Source organism: Lissotriton helveticus, chromosome 2_1, assembly GCF_964261635.1.
Source record: "Lissotriton helveticus chromosome 2_1, aLisHel1.1, whole genome shotgun sequence".
In the NCBI taxonomy this organism is placed as follows: Eukaryota; Metazoa; Chordata; class Amphibia; order Caudata; family Salamandridae; genus Lissotriton; species Lissotriton helveticus.
Window position 1 is genome coordinate 516698482 of NC_136059.1, and position 16247 is coordinate 516714728.

Sequence of the window (16247 nt, forward strand, 5' to 3'; positions counted from 1 at the left end):
TAATACCTATTAACGCTATTTTGATCACCAAACGATAGCGCATAAATCAAGACATACTTTTACCAAAACGCCACGTTGCGTTCTCACTACGTTCATTTACCGTATAGAGTAAGGACACCACGTTCTTAAGTCACTATCATGTACTCCCATGAAGCTATTTAAACTACATGTATCTGTTTGTTTTTCTGTCTTCCTCCTTTACAAGAACTGAACTATTAGAGGAAATCCTCCTCTTCCACGTATCGCACCTTAGCATGTGCGCCACATAGTGGGTCTCAAATATACACTCTTTAAGACCATTATTTTAATTCACACACATACGGTCCTGATGAGAGCCAGTTTAGTACTGAGACCTAGCTGAAACATGTTGATCACACTGGATACTGAAGTCATTAATTATCTCCACTATCCACCTCTCAGTTTTTATAACTGCCAAGGGCCCGCCATTAAAATAGTCTATTGAGTCCAGGGACCCTTTGGACAGTTTTTTAATCCACACACTATTCACCTTCACTGCACAATACCCGCTCCGATGTAATCAGGCGTTGAAGAACACCCGAGGCACACTCAGTGCCTTGGGTGGGACCCAATGATGAAGCATGCCACCAACTAGGTCGGTGGGTGAGGTTCTTCATAAAAAACAAATGTTTTTTCATAATGTTTTATTAAAGGGAATAAGGCTGCAAACATAATATCCTTCGCAGTTGAATACATTTAGTTGTCGCTGCTAAATCTCAATCCGTTAAAGTATAGGCTACAGAAACTTGGGTGTACAATCCTCCCCTGTTGGTAAGAGAGGAGTTGTTACTGAAGTGGTTCCTGAATTACAGGGCAAACCTTACCTGCTAGTAATAGCCCCAGCTTTGCACGTTTGTCCAACCCTTCCTTCCCTTACCTGTCTCCCCCCCCGCAGCACCTACCAAACTACACAACCCCGTCCTGAAGACGATCCCGAATCACGAGGATCGAAACGTCGTCAACACAGCGCAATACATGGCGCAGCTCCTACAGTTGCTCATTTGAAGTGCAATCCATAAAAATCGTACTCTTTGAATCACCCTTGAGCCCACTGTTAATCTGAACTCACTGTATTGAATATGCTACTTACCAGTATGCTACTGTTCTTGGCATGTAGGCCTGCTAACATTCATATCTGTAGCATAGATCGCCGCCTAGTGTTGGGTCCGGATGATTGCACATTGTTGTCCTGGAAGAGTCTTCGAAGTATCACGAGATAGGTGGCTCCTCCCCTGGACTACAGTGCGCATGGGCATCGACTCCATCCCCAGATTGTTTTTAGCCATTGTGGCAAAGATGGAGTTTAACAGTGAAAGTGATGGCCATGCTAGAGATGAAATGCAAGAAAAGTCTGCAGCCGCTACGGGCGCCGGGGAGGAGGGCGGGCGATATGAATGTTAGCAGCCCTACATGCCAAGAACAGATGCATACTGGTAAGTAGCATATTCAGTTCGAGGCATGTGGGCTGCTAAATTTATATCTGTAGCATAGAATACATAGCAGTCCCTCCATTAACGGCGGCCACCCGTGCCAGCTGCAGAAGTCTGAAAAAGTGTTTTAAGAACAGCCTGTCCTACAGCTGCCTGCTGTTTGGAATGCACATCTACACAGTAATGTTTGGTAAAAGTTTGTGGTGTAGACCATGTGGCTGCCCTACAAATGTCTTCCAAAGGAATGTTACCCAGGAATGCCATGGAGGCCCCCAACTTGCGTGTGGAGTGTGCTCTGGGGGGGACCGTTAAAGTGCGCTTAGCCTTCTGAGAGCAAATCTGAATACACTTAACGATCCACCTGGCTATTCCTGCTTTGGAAATGGGGTTGCCTTTATGCTGGGCTGCGAAGGCAACAAAGAGTTGCTGTGTCTTTCTAAAAGGTTGTGTTCTGTCAATGTAGTACATAAGCGCTCTTTTGACATCAAGCGTATGGAGCATCCTTTCTGCTACCGTTTCTGGGTTGGGAAAGAATGCGGGCAGTTCGATGGTTTGATTGACATGAAACTGCGACACCACCTTAGGGAGAAATTTGGGGTTAGTGCGCAGCACCACCCTGTTTGAATGAATTTGTATAAATGGCTCTTGAATGGTGAGCGCCTGTAGCTCACTAACACGTCTTAGAGACGTTATGGCAATGAGAAAAGCCACTTTCCATGTGAGGAACTGAAGCTCACATGAATGCAGAGGTTCAAATGGGGGACCCATCAATCTGGTGAGCACCACATTGAGGTTCCACACAGGAGCTGGCGGGGTCCTGGGAGGGATGACCCGCTTCAGCCCTTCCAGGAATGCTTTAATGGCAGGCACCCTGAAGACAGAGAGATGCTGCCTGTTTTGGAGATAAGCCGCTATGGCGGATAAGTGTATCCGAATGGAAGCGTATGCTAGATTGCATTTGTAAAGATGCAACAGATAGCAGATGATATTAGGAATGGATGCATCGAGCGGGTTGATAGCGTGCTCGGTACAGTAGATGACAAACCGCTTCCATTTCGCTGCACAGCAAGCTCTGGTAGTGGGATTCCTTGCCTCCCGGATGATGTCCATGCATTCAGGGGGCAAATCAAGGTAGCCAAACTCTAAGACCTCAGGAGCCAGATCACCAGATTGAGCTGCTGCGGATCCGGGTGCTGAATGTCGCCACGGTTCTGCGTTAAGAGCCACGTTGGAGCAACTAGGATGAGCGTCAGCGAGTGTTGCTTTAGCTTTCTTGCCACCAGCGGAATGAGAGGCGCTGGGGGAAAAGCGTACGCAAATCTGCCTGACCAGTTCATCCATATCGCATTGCCCTGCGATAGTGGGTGAGGGAACCTGGCGGCAAAGCTTTGGCATTTTGCGTTTTCCTCCGTGGCAAACAGGTCTATCTCTGGATGACCCCACTGCTGGAAGTACGGGCGGAGTACTGATGGATGTAAATCCCACTCGTGCATCTGGTGGCTGTACCTGCTGAGCAGATCCGCCATCTGATTGTCTGTGCCCGGGAGGTGTTCCGCCATGAGGAAGATGTTCCTCTGAATGGCCCACTTCCACATGCTCTGAGCCAGATGAGACAACTGTGGAGAGTGCGTACCTCCCTGCTTTTGAATGTAGTACATGGCTGTCATGTTGTCCGTCCGGATCAACACGACTTTGTTGCACAGATGTACTTTGAAGGACTTGAGAGCCATGAAGATTGCCATCAGCTCTAAGTAGTTGATGTGCATCTTCCTTTGTTGCGTTGTCCATAGTCCCTGCACTGTGTAGTGGAGCACATGAGCCCCCCATCCCTGGAGAGATGCGTCCGTTGTTAGTGTAATCTGCGGCACAGGCTCCTGGAACGGTCAGCCCTTGCAAAGGTTGTGTGGATTCCACCAATGCAGAGAGCTGTATGCCCGACCCGTCACCAACACTAGGTCGTTTAACTGTCCTTGAGCCTGAGTCCACTAATGCGCTAAGCATTCTTGGAGCGGACGCATATGGAGCCTCGCGTGCGGGACTATGAAGATGCAGGAGGCCATCATGCCTATCAACTGCATGAACACTCTCGCTGGGAGTGAGTGTTGCGGTCTGAACTTTTGGATCCGCGCTTGGATGTTGTCGATCCTCGCTGGATTTGGCTGCGCTGTGGCAGCCAGAGTATTGAGCGTCGCGCCCAAATACTGCCGCACATGGGCCGGCTGAAGGTGCGACTTCGGGTAGTTCAGTGTAAATCCTAGACTGTGAAGGAGGTGAATGGTGTGGGACATATCTGAGGCGCACTGCTGGGCTGACTTTGCCTGAACGAGCCAGTCGTCCAGATAAGGGTAGACATGTATACCCTGTCTCCGGAGGTGTGCCGCCACTGTCGCCAGACATTTTGTGAACACTCTGGGAGCAGTGGTCACTCCGAAGGGGAGTACCTTGAACTGGTAATGCCTGTTTTGGATGGTGAACCTGAGGTACTTTCTGTGGGATGGGTGGAGTGGTATGTGAAAGTAAGCATAAGGTTGCGAGGAAGTCTCCCCGTTGTAACAAGGGAAGAACCTGCTGCAGTGTCAACATGTGGAAGTGTTCTGAAAGAATGTACTGGTTTAAGGGGCGTAGGTCTAGAATCGGTCTGAGTGAGCCGTCCTTTTTTGGGATTAAGAAGTACAGGGAATAAACCCCTGTGCCTTCTTCCTCCAGTGGCACGAGCTCTATTGCGCCTTTTTGCAGCATCACCAGAACCTCCTGCTGCAATAAGTGCAAGTGCTCTGCTGACATAGGACGGTGTTTTGGGGTCATGGGTGGTGGGGTGGACGTCAGCTCTAAACAATAGCCGAACTGGATAAGTTTCCTGACCCACCTGTCTGTGGTGATGGACTTCCAGACGGGCAGGAACTGTTGGAGTCTCCCCCCGACAGGTGTTGGATGGTCGGGGGGTAGTGACAGGGAGTCACTGTTTGTTGGCGGCAGAGGAACGGGAACTGTTGTTGCCTCTGCCTCTACCCTTGGCACTGTTTCCTCTGTATCCACCTCTGCCCTGCTTGCTGTAGGAGGATTGCGCACCACTTTTATTGAATTGCGTCTGCTGCGACATGTGCCCTCTGTTAACACCTCGATTGCCTGAGCGACGAAAAGTGTTCCCTCTAAATTGTTGTGACTGGAGAGCTCCCATGGACTTGGCAGTCTCGGTATCTTTTTTGATCTTCTCCAGGGTGGTGTCCACCTCTGGGCCAAACAACCTGTCTGGATTAACGGGCTGGTTGAGGATAGTAGTTTGTATCTCTGGCTTGAATCCCGAGATGCGGAGCCATGCCTGACGCCTCAACATCACACTAGTGTTGATCGCTCTCGCTGCTGTGTCCGCAACATCTAGCGCACACTTTATAGCAGCGTTGGAGATGAGCTTCCCCTCCTGGATAAGCATTTCAGCTCCCTCTTTAAACTGGTCTGGGAGGTGTTGTAACAGCTGCTCTAGGGTGTCGTAGTGTGCCCTATCGTATCTGGCCAACAGAGCTTGCGTGTTTGAGATGCGCCATATGTTGGCCGCCTGAGCTGCTACCCTCTTCCCAGATGCCTCCAGCACTTTTGACTCTTTGTCTGGGGGAGGAGCTTCACCCGTGGTTTGGGAGTTTGCCCTCTTGCGGGCATTAGAGACCACCAAAGAGTCCAAAGGCAACTGGTCACTTATGTAGGTCGGGTCGCCAGGTGCCGGTCTGTATTTCTTCTCAATGCGTGGGTTTAAAACCCGAGATCTTATGGGTTCCTTGAAAATGTCTTCCGCATGCTTAAGGACCCCTTTCAACATTGGGAGAGTCTTGACAGTTTTTTCAGCAGCAGAGAAAGTGTCAAAAAGGAAGTCCACCTCCACGGGGTCAGCATGCATTTCCACTTTATGGTTTGTAGCTGCCCTTTCAATTAAGGCATTAAATGCCGCAGAGTCCTCAGTGGGAGACGGCTTCACGTTATAAACCTGAGGATCCTGGACCGTCTGCTGGTCCCCTTGATCACCAGTGTCCATCCATGAGTGCTGTTGCTCATCAGGCTCTGTATGAGCAGGAAAGTTGTACTCCTCATCTTGCTCCCCTCCATCCCCATTAGAGTATGTGGGTGAAGGTGTTGCACTCCTCCTATGCTGAGGAAGAATCTGCTCCACCAGAACTGGTGTTTCTGCTGCAGGCTTCTTACGTTTCAGAATGGTAAACGACTGCAAAGGTTGTGAAGTAATCTTCCTCTTGTATAGCGTGAGTTTCCCGGTGTCGGCATCGATGAAATGCTCCGACCGTTCTTCAACCAAAGGGTGTCGATGACCCACAGTCCCAGCCGGGGGAGTTGACGTCGACACAGTGTCCTTGGGCACCGACCGCGGTGCAAAGGCCTTAGGCGCCACCTTAGGCGGCAACGTGTAGAGGAGCGGTACCGATGTGGTCTTCGGTGTGTCTGCCGGCTTCGGTGCGGAAGGAGTCTTCGGTTCCGATGCCAAAGCCTTGTCCTTAAGGCGCTTGAGGGAGTCCGAGACCTGCTTCGTAAAGGAAGCGGACGGCTTCGTCGGTCCGACCGAGGTCCTTGGTCCGCCCCCAGGGGAAGACCCGAGCGTGGATGACTTGTGCTTGTCCGTTCGAGGCGCAGGAGCACCCTTGACTGGTGCGCCACGATCACCGTCCACAGCTGCAGACGGCTTCGGATCGACGGGTTTCCCTTTAGGAGCAACGACCCCAGACCTTGGCTCCGCGCCCTTCACTGACTTCGCGTCAACGGGCCCCTTGGTCTCCGGCGCGACAGACTGTCCCGATGTAGGCTCGACAGCCTTCTTGGACGTCGGCTTGTCTACCTTGGTTGACACCGGCTCGACGGGCTTCTTCGAGCTTGGCTCCTTGACCACCTTCGGCACCCTTGCCTGGTCGACAGCTTGCATCGGTTTGGAGGCCCCCGAAGACGACGGCGTCGGTACCAGAGCAGACGTCTTCGGTTTCGATGGCGTGTCGGCCATCTTTGTTTTGATCGATACCGAGGGTTTCAGTTTCGGTTTCGATTTCAGTAATGGCGGCTCCGCGGAGGTGTCCGTAGCCGGGCCGGAAGGCGGGGCCGTGGATCGAGGTGTAAGGTTTTGGGTAAGGCCGCGTGGCGATCCCGTGACCTGAGCCTTTGTAAGAGTACGAACGGGGCATAGCTCTTCCTCCGAGCTATCTTCCATGGCCCCATATGCTTCGTCGTCGTCCCCTACCTTCTCGACGAGTCCCTCAATGTCTTGACTGTGGATGTCCGCTCCGTCGTCGGACTCGACCTCCACCGGGGTAGGGGAAATCTGCAGGTGACGCACTTGCTCGTCTGCCGCGGGGTCGTCAAAGATGTCCACCGGTGCCGGAGCCGATCGCTGGGCCTCAAGGCGCGCCACGCGCCGAAGCTTGATCGTCTTCTTCGATCAAAATCTCGAACAGGCCATACAGTTGGCCTCGTCGTGGTCCGGCGACAGGCACTTGTTGCACACAGGATGGAAGTCAATGTGTGGGTACTTGGATCCACACACGGGACATTTCTTGAATGGACTCCGTTCCATGCCGTCGAAGTCTTGCTGCGTCGACTAGGCCCCGATCACCGAAGAGTCACACAACCCCCCGGATATCCGACTCCACGAGCTGGAAGATAGACGGGACCGAACGCGAACAATACCGACGGTGCAAAGAAGGCCTTTTGGCCTTGAAAAAGTTCTATCACGATTCTGAACAGGAGACGTCGAAATCACATCCGAACCCAATGGCGGAAAAAAACAATCTGGGGATGGAGTCGATGCCCATGCGCACTGTAGTCCAGGGGGGAGCCACCTATCTCGTGATACTTCGAAGACTCTTCCAGGAAAACAATGTGCAATCATCCGGACCCAACACTAGGCGGCGATCTATGCTACAGATATGAATTTAGCAGCCCACATGCCTCGAACATATTGTACGCACGTCCACTTTTCGCGCCGTCCACGCTGTCCACAATTGTCAATTGCGTCGCCACCTATGTCACTTGCACATACCGAGCACCAAGTGCAATTTGGGTTGTTGTCTTTTTGATTCATTTTATACAGTGCTGCTATAACTGTATTCCCTAGATTTATTTTATTATATGATGCAAATGCACATAAACTAAAAATTACTTCAGTCTCCTTATTTCTGCACTAGTAATGCTTTTAGCATACATGCTTAATCGTCTATACAATAATACCTGTTGGGATATTGTTTGTTTATTCTACCCTTCAAACCAGATCCCAGTGTGGTTTATGGGTCACACTCCTGTAGTATCTTACTAACTTATTGAAAAATCAAACACAGACATGGGGGTCTCGCTGTCCCCAGCATGCAACCATCCCTTTGTTTGTAAGCCATTCCCAATGGGTCTCAAATTGCGACCTCCCTCGTGAGTATTAATGAGGCAGGTCTCTTGCGTTCCATTTGAGAATCGCAAACAGTGTCTCATACACTGCTGTACATTTCGCTGTACATTCTGCGAGCAGCAAACTGCAAGTCACAAAGCATCGCAATTTGTGACCTGCAAAATGGAATGAAAGGTCGTACATCTGGCCCTTGGTTCCTCCAGACAGATTTGTGGTACTTACTGTGCAAATACAGCTTTAAAGGCTGGAATAATACCAAGGCTTTTAAAGAGAGAGCTGGAGCTGCTTTTTAACGAACTGTTGTAGGGCTTGCTCAGAAGATGGCCATGAATTTGAATAGAGCATAAGGACTCAAAAACGTTGCTTAGATTATGTCCCTGGTACAAGAGGTGAATAAAATTTGTATATTAACTAAGTACTGCCTCCAATACATATAAATCTTGTGTACCAGTCTAGCATCTTGAGAATCTGGTAGCCCAAACCGCACTAATATATATGATTCCATGCATAATCTTACTAACACCTGGAGCACTGCCTTTAGCCATATCATCATTAACCTTCTCTGGTTACTTTCAGTCTTAACTTTAGGTCCATCATTTCAATGTAACCTAAGCTCACCAATTCTTTAAGAAGCAGTTTGGCATCACAGAGCAATATACGAGTAATCAAGATAACACTGTGCCAAGAATGCCTGCATTCTGGTCAAACGCCTGTCATGTGCAACATGTAACCAAAGCTATTAGAGTACATACCTTGTGTCCTTGATGCTTTCCATACTCTTTGCAAACACAGCACATAAGAGGATTGGCTTTGCAATCGTCTTCCAAACAAACAAACTCAATGGCGTGAACTTGGTGCTGGCAACATAAGGTCTTCTCATGCGGCTTATCGGCCAGAGGCACACGCCTATGCTTTGCAAGTGTCTTTGTAGAGTGAGTGAGTTGAGAACATTCTGAACAGAGGTGAGTAGCACAGACTGTGCAATACATGGATGCCACATGTGCTTCATCTTCATCACAACGTATTATGCTCTGTAAGTAATAAGAAATGAGGACAAAAGATTTTAAAAAAGAAACTAATATATAAAACTAATTAAGATAAAGGAAATAAGATACAATATCACTAAAGAACAATTTGAAATAGGAATGAGTAGAATGTGAGAAAAAGTAAAGCATCAGTCACATCATGTTTACAGGCTAGACCATTTCTTGAAATTTGTATTAGATAACCAATTCAATAAAGGGTTATCTGTTTGATTTGTAGACTTCTATATTTTACTTAAACATGCACACTTTAATTACAATTCCTTAAAATATAAAAGTGGCACATGCATATTAAGATGCCATTACTGTTACCAGTAATAATGCAGACCGCTGGAGTTCACTCTAGAGAAGAATAATAATATGAATAATTGGTCGACATCCTAGTACAGACCATATTGTGCAACCAATAAAAGATTTGACGGCTGGAAACAGTGAACCACTCTCCACTCCAGAAAGTGGCCAAGAAATTATTTATCTAACTCTTTCAATCATTAAATGGCTAGCCACATTTAATTAAAACGAGCAAGATTTGAGGAAATGTTGATAACCCATACAAGGTTTTTGACTGTACATTGTCTTCATCTCAACTCGTAACCATGTATGTGCATTTAGGACTTTTTCAAAGTGAAACCGGTATTTGTGAGCTGGTTTTTCCAAGCTAACTATGCCAATACTGGTACTGTAATTTGTAGCATCCCCTTGTCTAAAAATATATCTCTGGGTCTCCATAAGTGTTCTGATGTTTTCCGATATAGTTGTTGTGCGCATAGCCTCTGAGGTCAAATTGCCTATCATCAAAAATTCCCTTGGGCAGGTACCAAAACCATGAAGAACCTTCCTATCTTTCTCTCATCTGAACATCTTTGTACAGATCAAGTGGTCTCAACAGGAGTAGAAGTTACATTAGCAGTGTAGCAAAATGTATGAGACAGATGAGGCACCCCCCATCTTAAACATAAAAAAACAAATCGGAAGAATCTTCTATGCATAATCATGCATCAAAGATCAACAGTAAGCCAAGAATCCAATCCCTGAAAAACGCATAGAATGTTTAATGTTTATGCAATGGTCTCCGGTGTAAACAAGAGGTCAAAGGCAGCTCAACTGGTTTCAGTTTAAATTCAGCCCAAATGAACCGGGTGTAACAAGTTCATAGATATAGAACGCGGATCGCCATGATCTTCTGTGATGTTTTAAAAAATCTCCAATGGACACTTTCTTCCTTCCCGGCAGCAGCTCTTCTATGAAGTCCTCTATTGAAAACTACGGCGTTTTCCGACACCACTCCAGACCTATGCACCAGGTTTAAGGTTTATTTATTGTACAGTTAATAAAAACTCACAATTTTGAAACGTACAAATTTAAAAGGTCAATATTTTCTTTAAAACAAGTAAGGTGCAATAGCTCAAGTGTTAAAAAGTGTAAAAGTCTCAGCTTAGGTTGCATAAGAATCAGTGGGGTTTTCGTGGCCTTGATGCTTTCAAATTCGAAGACCATGATAGCCAGGGGTGTTTGCTCTGTTATTGTTTATCTTTTGCTTGAGAAGACCCTCTGGATTTTTCGTTCAGTCTTGTGGCCACTATATCAAAGAATTTTGTTGTTCTGCAGTTTAGCTGAGTTTCATCGGGATTAAAACAGAGCAACACGGCCTGCCTGCAGCTCGTTATGCCCTTCTGGTTCCATAAAGCCCGAAACAAGGAACGCCTTATGTCCCGGAGGTTTGTGCAGATACAGATAATGTGTATGAGGTCCTCTTTCGCAGAAAGACAGAGGCGGCATTGATTTGCGGGATTCTCCCTTGTCCATGGAGCCAGGTGCGGAGCTAAAGGAATTCTGCCCATGCGCATATTGAGGAACTTATTTTTTGTCTTCTGTGTGAGGCCCGTCGTTAGGTACTCTTGTGGTTTTAGAGCGCTGTAACTATTCAACACGACCCATCCGTGAGCTCCCTAGGCTAGGGTGGCTTTGTCCTCAATTGATGAGACCATCTTGGTGACTTTTGACACCACTTTTTTGAAGGTGCCAAGGTCAGTTGCCGACTCCCATAAGTCTGCAAGTCCTAAGACCTTCAGTGATTCCATTAAGTAGGTCCTTGCAGGTGAGTTGTCTCTGATGGTTAGTTCGGTCCAGAGGTGGGCGTTTAAGGATCCGTGGTCGGCATCTCTGATTTTCCGCCAGCTTTTTAGATATGCGCCTCTTCTCTCCACCGCTTGTTTCTGGAGGCCGAATTCGAGGCGAATTTGTGCGGGTGATGAGTTGGTGGGGAGATGAAATATTGCCCTGTATGCTCGACTGATGGTTTTATCTAGTGTTGTTGCATCTTTGCCTCTCATGGATTCGCTGCCATAGGTAAGCATGGGCTGTAGGCGAGCTCTTAATACCTGTAGGAGAGGGCCCAGTGACCGATCAGGAAGTGCTTTCTGCAGAGGCTATATCGATAGGTAGAATGTCGTGCCCTTTCGACGAATGTCCTCTAGTTGTTGTTTGAAGGAGCCATTGCCGTCTATTGTGACGCCTAGGTATTTATAAGACGCTACCTGGTCTAACCTCTGTCCGTCCAGGAACCATGCGGGTTTCCGTTGTTTGTGATAGTTTATTGTCATTACTTGTGTTTTGTTTAAGTTAATTGTTAATGAGTTGGTTTTTGAAAATGTGTTGGTTTTGTCAAGGAGATGTTGGAGACCAACGGGGGATCGACTGATGAGGACTAGGTCGTCTGCATAGAGGAGGTTTGAGAGGGAGATGTTGCCTAGTCTTGGGGCATGGGATTTAACTGTCTCCAGTCGCCAGGGAGGTCTGCAAGAAAGAGGTTGAACATCATGGGGGCTAGCACGCAGCCCTGTTTCAGGCCTTTACTGGTCTTGATTTGTCTCGAGACGTGCGAGCCAGAACCCAGTTTGATCCTGACCCAGGTGTCGGTGTATAGCATTACCAGCTGCTGTAAGAGTGGGCCTGGGATTCCCCATCTGTCCAGCTTCCGCCAGAGTTTTTGCCGATCTACGTGGTCGAACGCAGCACTGTAGTCTATAAAGCATGTGAAGAGAGGGCTCTTGGAAGCTTTTGCTGCGTCGGACAAAAGAGTTAGCGCCATGATATTTGTCGAGGTGCCCTGGTCGCTGCGGAATCCAGTTTGGGTTGCTGGGATGATGTTATTTGCTGTTGCCCAAGATATTAATTCCTCCAAAATTAGGCCCGCGTAGTATTTTGCCTCTGTGTCAATTAGGGCTATAAGGCGGTAGCTACTTGGGTCGTTCCTGGCTCCCTTTTTGTAAATTGGGCTTATTATCGAGCCTCTCCAGGATGTTGGTATGGTTGCTGTTTCTCTTATTGCGTGGAATACTGGTGTCAGGGTGTTGCACCAGAAGGCAGGGTCTTGCTTATATAGTATGGGCGGTATCCCGTTGGGACCGGGGGCCCCCTCAAGTTTGCCCTTTAGAATTAGTTTTCTTAAGCTGTCCGGTGTGTCCTGGGATAAATTCTCTTCTCGAAGTGCGGTTGGGTCGAGTGTTGGTAATAGGCATTTAGCCTCGGTTGGGTTTTGCTTCCTCGGTTGGTTTCCACCTGAGGGCTTGGATCATGTTGTGGGAAAATATGCCAAGGTTGTCGGGGCTCTGGTACCCTGCGTCTGACCTGTCTCCCCCTTTTGGCTCGACCGTTGCTGGGTCGGCTTTATTGAAGTGAGTTGATAGGTAGGTAGCCCAGTCAGATTCGGAGATGTTGGAGTTAATGCCTTTGTGACCTGGTTGTTGGAGGCTGTGAATGATCTTCCAGAAGCCGGAACTATTCTTCTGTTTGGAGTTGTGAAGGATTTTTACCCAGAGGTCCTCGTTTAGTTGCCTTTTTCTTTCCCAGGTCTTCTTTTTTAGCAGTGCTTTTAGCTTGCGGAGATTCTTTTGGGTGTCCTCGATGTTGGGGTGTTTTCGGAGTTCTTTGAGAGTCTTTTTTATTTCTCGCTTTATGTTTTTTGTCTCTGCAGTTGTTATTTTGCCGTGTGTGATCCTGGTGATGTTGTTGCCTTTTTGAGTTTTTATCTCTGTTGCGTGTTTGGCTCCTAATTCTGTTACGAAGTCTACCCAGGCGTCAAGGGGGTTATTGTTTGAGCTGGATGTCTGGTGTATAATTATTTTAGCGCTATTTAGAAGTTTCTCAGGCTCGGTGGGCTTGCATCTTATTCTTCTGTAGTTGGTGGTGTGTTCTGTGACGATGTATCTTTTTGCAGCTGCATCGTTCACGCAGGTCAGCCCAAGATTGGTTTCTAGCGGCAGATGGTCACTTTGGGTGCTGTCTCCTATCTTGAACGAGCTTATTTTCTCGTACATTGGAAGTGATACAAGCATGAAGTCAAGGTGTGAAAAAGTGCTTGATGAAAAATATGTTGGTGCTGGAGGGATGTCCTCAATGAATCGTCCGTTGAGCACTCTTAGGTTTAATTGCTCAAGATCTTGTACTAACTGGGTTGAGGTTTTGGTTTGTTTGTTTCGTGGGGGGAAAAATTGGCTTGGGATTTTCCAGATGGTGTCCATTTCCTTTGTCATTTCGTCCATGGTTTTGTCACCGAAGAGGTTGAGGTTAAAATCTCCTGCCACAAGTATGTTCTCCATATCCCCTCGACCATGAGCCTTGTCAGTTCTTTGACAAGTTCCCTTGACCCAGATTGCTTGTGCTTCGGGTGGATGTATGTGTTTATGACGTATAGCTGTTGGATGACCTGTTCGTTTTTGACTGAGTGATATGAACTGTATTTCATTTGGTGGGGTGATGTTTACTCTTTTTACTTCCGTTGCACCAATGGTGGTTATTGAGGTGAGTATTGCAAGTCCCCCTGAGCTTCGGCCATATTGAGAACCTCTGGTTGCCGCATGAGTCAGAGTTGTGTAGCCTTGTAAAGGAATATCGTTTAGTTCCCATGTTTCCTGGAGGAGGATCAGGTCAAAACTATTTAAGTAATTTAATGTGTCTGGGTCCTCCAATTTGTCTGAAAGGCCATTAATGTTCCAACTGCATATTTTGATTTTGGTGGAGGGGGTCGTAGGGTCGGGTGTTAAGAGTGGCACTTTTTGTCAGTTGGGGTCACCTCCAGGTATGGTGCGAGTAATTATTAGACTGCATGTTGCTGATTGCTGAGTGGTGGGGTTATGAGAAAACGATGAATATTTATCCAACCCTGGGGAGTAGCTAAGTGCTCCTTTCAGTATTGATTTGGCCAGATGGGTGCGTTCTTGTATCCTTTCTTCAAGGAGCAGAGTGGGGTAGGCTGGCTTTTTTCCTACTTCAAGCTTAATTCCCCACTGTGAGAATGTAGGAGATTCGTTCATAATTAAATTTGCTACCTCCCTTGATGACCATACGGTCTTTGTTGTTTCGTTTCCTTGTGGGTGGGGGGCTGGTTGGAATTCAAGTGATAGCATGTTGGTGGTTTTTATGTTTTTTAATTTCTCTATTGAATTAATTAGCTTTAAAATGTTGCCCCTGTTTAAAGTGTCCACTCTTCCTCTGGAGATAAATTCGGGAATGAATAAGATTATGTCCGAGTCCCTTTCCCCAAGGGGAGGTGTTTGCTGGTGCATTTGTTGCTTGGTATGGATATTCCCATATGGGTTGTGGATGTGCGAAGTTGTTGTTCTGCTATTGGATGTCACCTCCTCCGATTTCTCCTTCGACTGGCTGCTTACTGAGTGAGCAACACTTGTTGATCGGCGGTTCTTTGTTGTTTCGCTGGTACTGGTCTCATTTTTGTTGCAGATGCATTTATCTGAGAGATCTTTTGATATTACTTCAGTTTGGATTGGTTTGGGATCCTCTCTGCACTGTCTACTTGCTTCCGAGGTTAGTTGAATTGTTGCTGGTTGACAGGCCCATTGCCCCTTTTGTTCCTGTTCTGGTGGCTTTCTGGTTGCCGGATTGAGTGTTTGGTCGGCGGGGTTCTGCTCTAAGTAGAGATTAGGGGCCTCTTTTAAGAGTGTATAGGATCCTGTCCCTGCTACTGTTAGCGTCTTTGTTTGCGGTGTGTTTGTCGGTGATAGTGGGAGATTTGTAAGTTCCCGTTGATGCTTTCTGTCACCTGGCAGCTTCTTTCCTCTCGGTGTGATAAGATGACTGTGCTCTTCTCTGCTTTCCGGTTCTGTTTTCTTATTCCGGCCCTTTCTTTTTTGCTTTCGTCGGGCCCGAGCGTTCGGTGGGCTCTCCAGTAACTCGATTTGTCCACTTTTGGGGTTGTTCTGAGGGGGTTCTTCAGGTAAGCTTGTAGTGGGTGAGGGCTGACACCACTGCATGCTTGTTTTTATTTTGTGTGGGTCTTTGCTGCTTCCTGGTGCCCCTTTGATGTGAGGGGTGTCGGGCCTTCCCTCTGTTGATAGATGTTTTGTTGTGATTGAATCTGTTTCAGTCTTATCGTGCCTTTCAATCGTTGGGGGAGGCTTTATGATATTTGTTTTTATGTCCTCCAGAAGATTTCCCAACATCATGGGTATGGATGATAGTTTATCGATAATTGGCGAGCAGATGCAGTTGGTTCTTTCAATTTGAATTAAGTTAGCTGACTCCTGTCCTCTTTTGATTAGGCCGTTAAGGTCAGCTAGTTTTCTGTCGATCCCCATGGTGGCCTCTGCTAGGCTTTGTAAGACTGTCAGTTGTAAGTCAAGCTTATCCGATTGATACTGAAGTGCCGTTGAGGATAGCTGTATTGTATTGAGTAGGGTTGCCCAGAAGGAATTAAGGGGATCTCCGGTCCCTTCTGTGGCCAGATGGGAGCTTTCTTCGCTGATTCCGTTGGTAAGTCCTGTTGCGTTATACGCTGCCACTAGCTCACTCCATTATTGGGATACCAGGAAGGTCATATCCCTATCTGGGGAGCTTTGATCCCCTCTTGCAATAATTGGTGACGAATTTGCAGGGTCAGGTTTTGATCCCGGTGAGTCAGGAGCCTCAGTGTGGCTTGAGTTTTTTGTTCTTGTTTAGGATGGGCATTAGGTACTTGGGGGGATGCTGGTTCTTGATTTGTTATTGCTTCTACCACCCCTTGCTGTATGTGTAAGGAGGGTTTGGTTGGAAATGTATGTTTTTTGTTAGTATGAGGCCCCGGGGGCCCTTCCAGCTCTGGGGGGTGTTTCCTTGGTGTGTCCTCCTTTGGTGAGGGACTTGTTTGGTTTGTTCTCTCATTGCGTCCATCAATGGTTCCCTCGATTGGTTCCTCTGATAAGGGGGCTTGGCCGTTGGTGCCTTCTAGTGGCTCTTGCCTTCTGGTTTCTTTTGGCCCGTTGTCCCCTACGCCTGCTTCGCCTCCGACATCTTCCGCTCTTTCCCTTGGGGTCGGAGCCTTGTGTATTTCTGCTACTATGTAGCTTTTGGTTTGTGGCAAAGCGTTGTTTGCTTTAG

The 16247-nt window shown here is 47.5% G+C and overlaps 1 protein-coding gene across 2 annotated transcripts in view; it reads right to left on the minus strand.

The window, feature by feature from the left end:
- Positions 1 to 16247, minus strand: part of TRIM23 (tripartite motif containing 23) — a 712673-nt gene that overhangs the window by 392360 nt on the left and 304066 nt on the right. For both annotated transcript variants that reach the window (XM_078675155.1, XM_078675156.1), the window contains exon 4: positions 8583 to 8861. In XM_078675155.1, coding sequence (XP_078531281.1) covers positions 8583 to 8861 — 279 coding nt within the window. The remainder of the gene's footprint in view (positions 1 to 8582; positions 8862 to 16247) is intronic.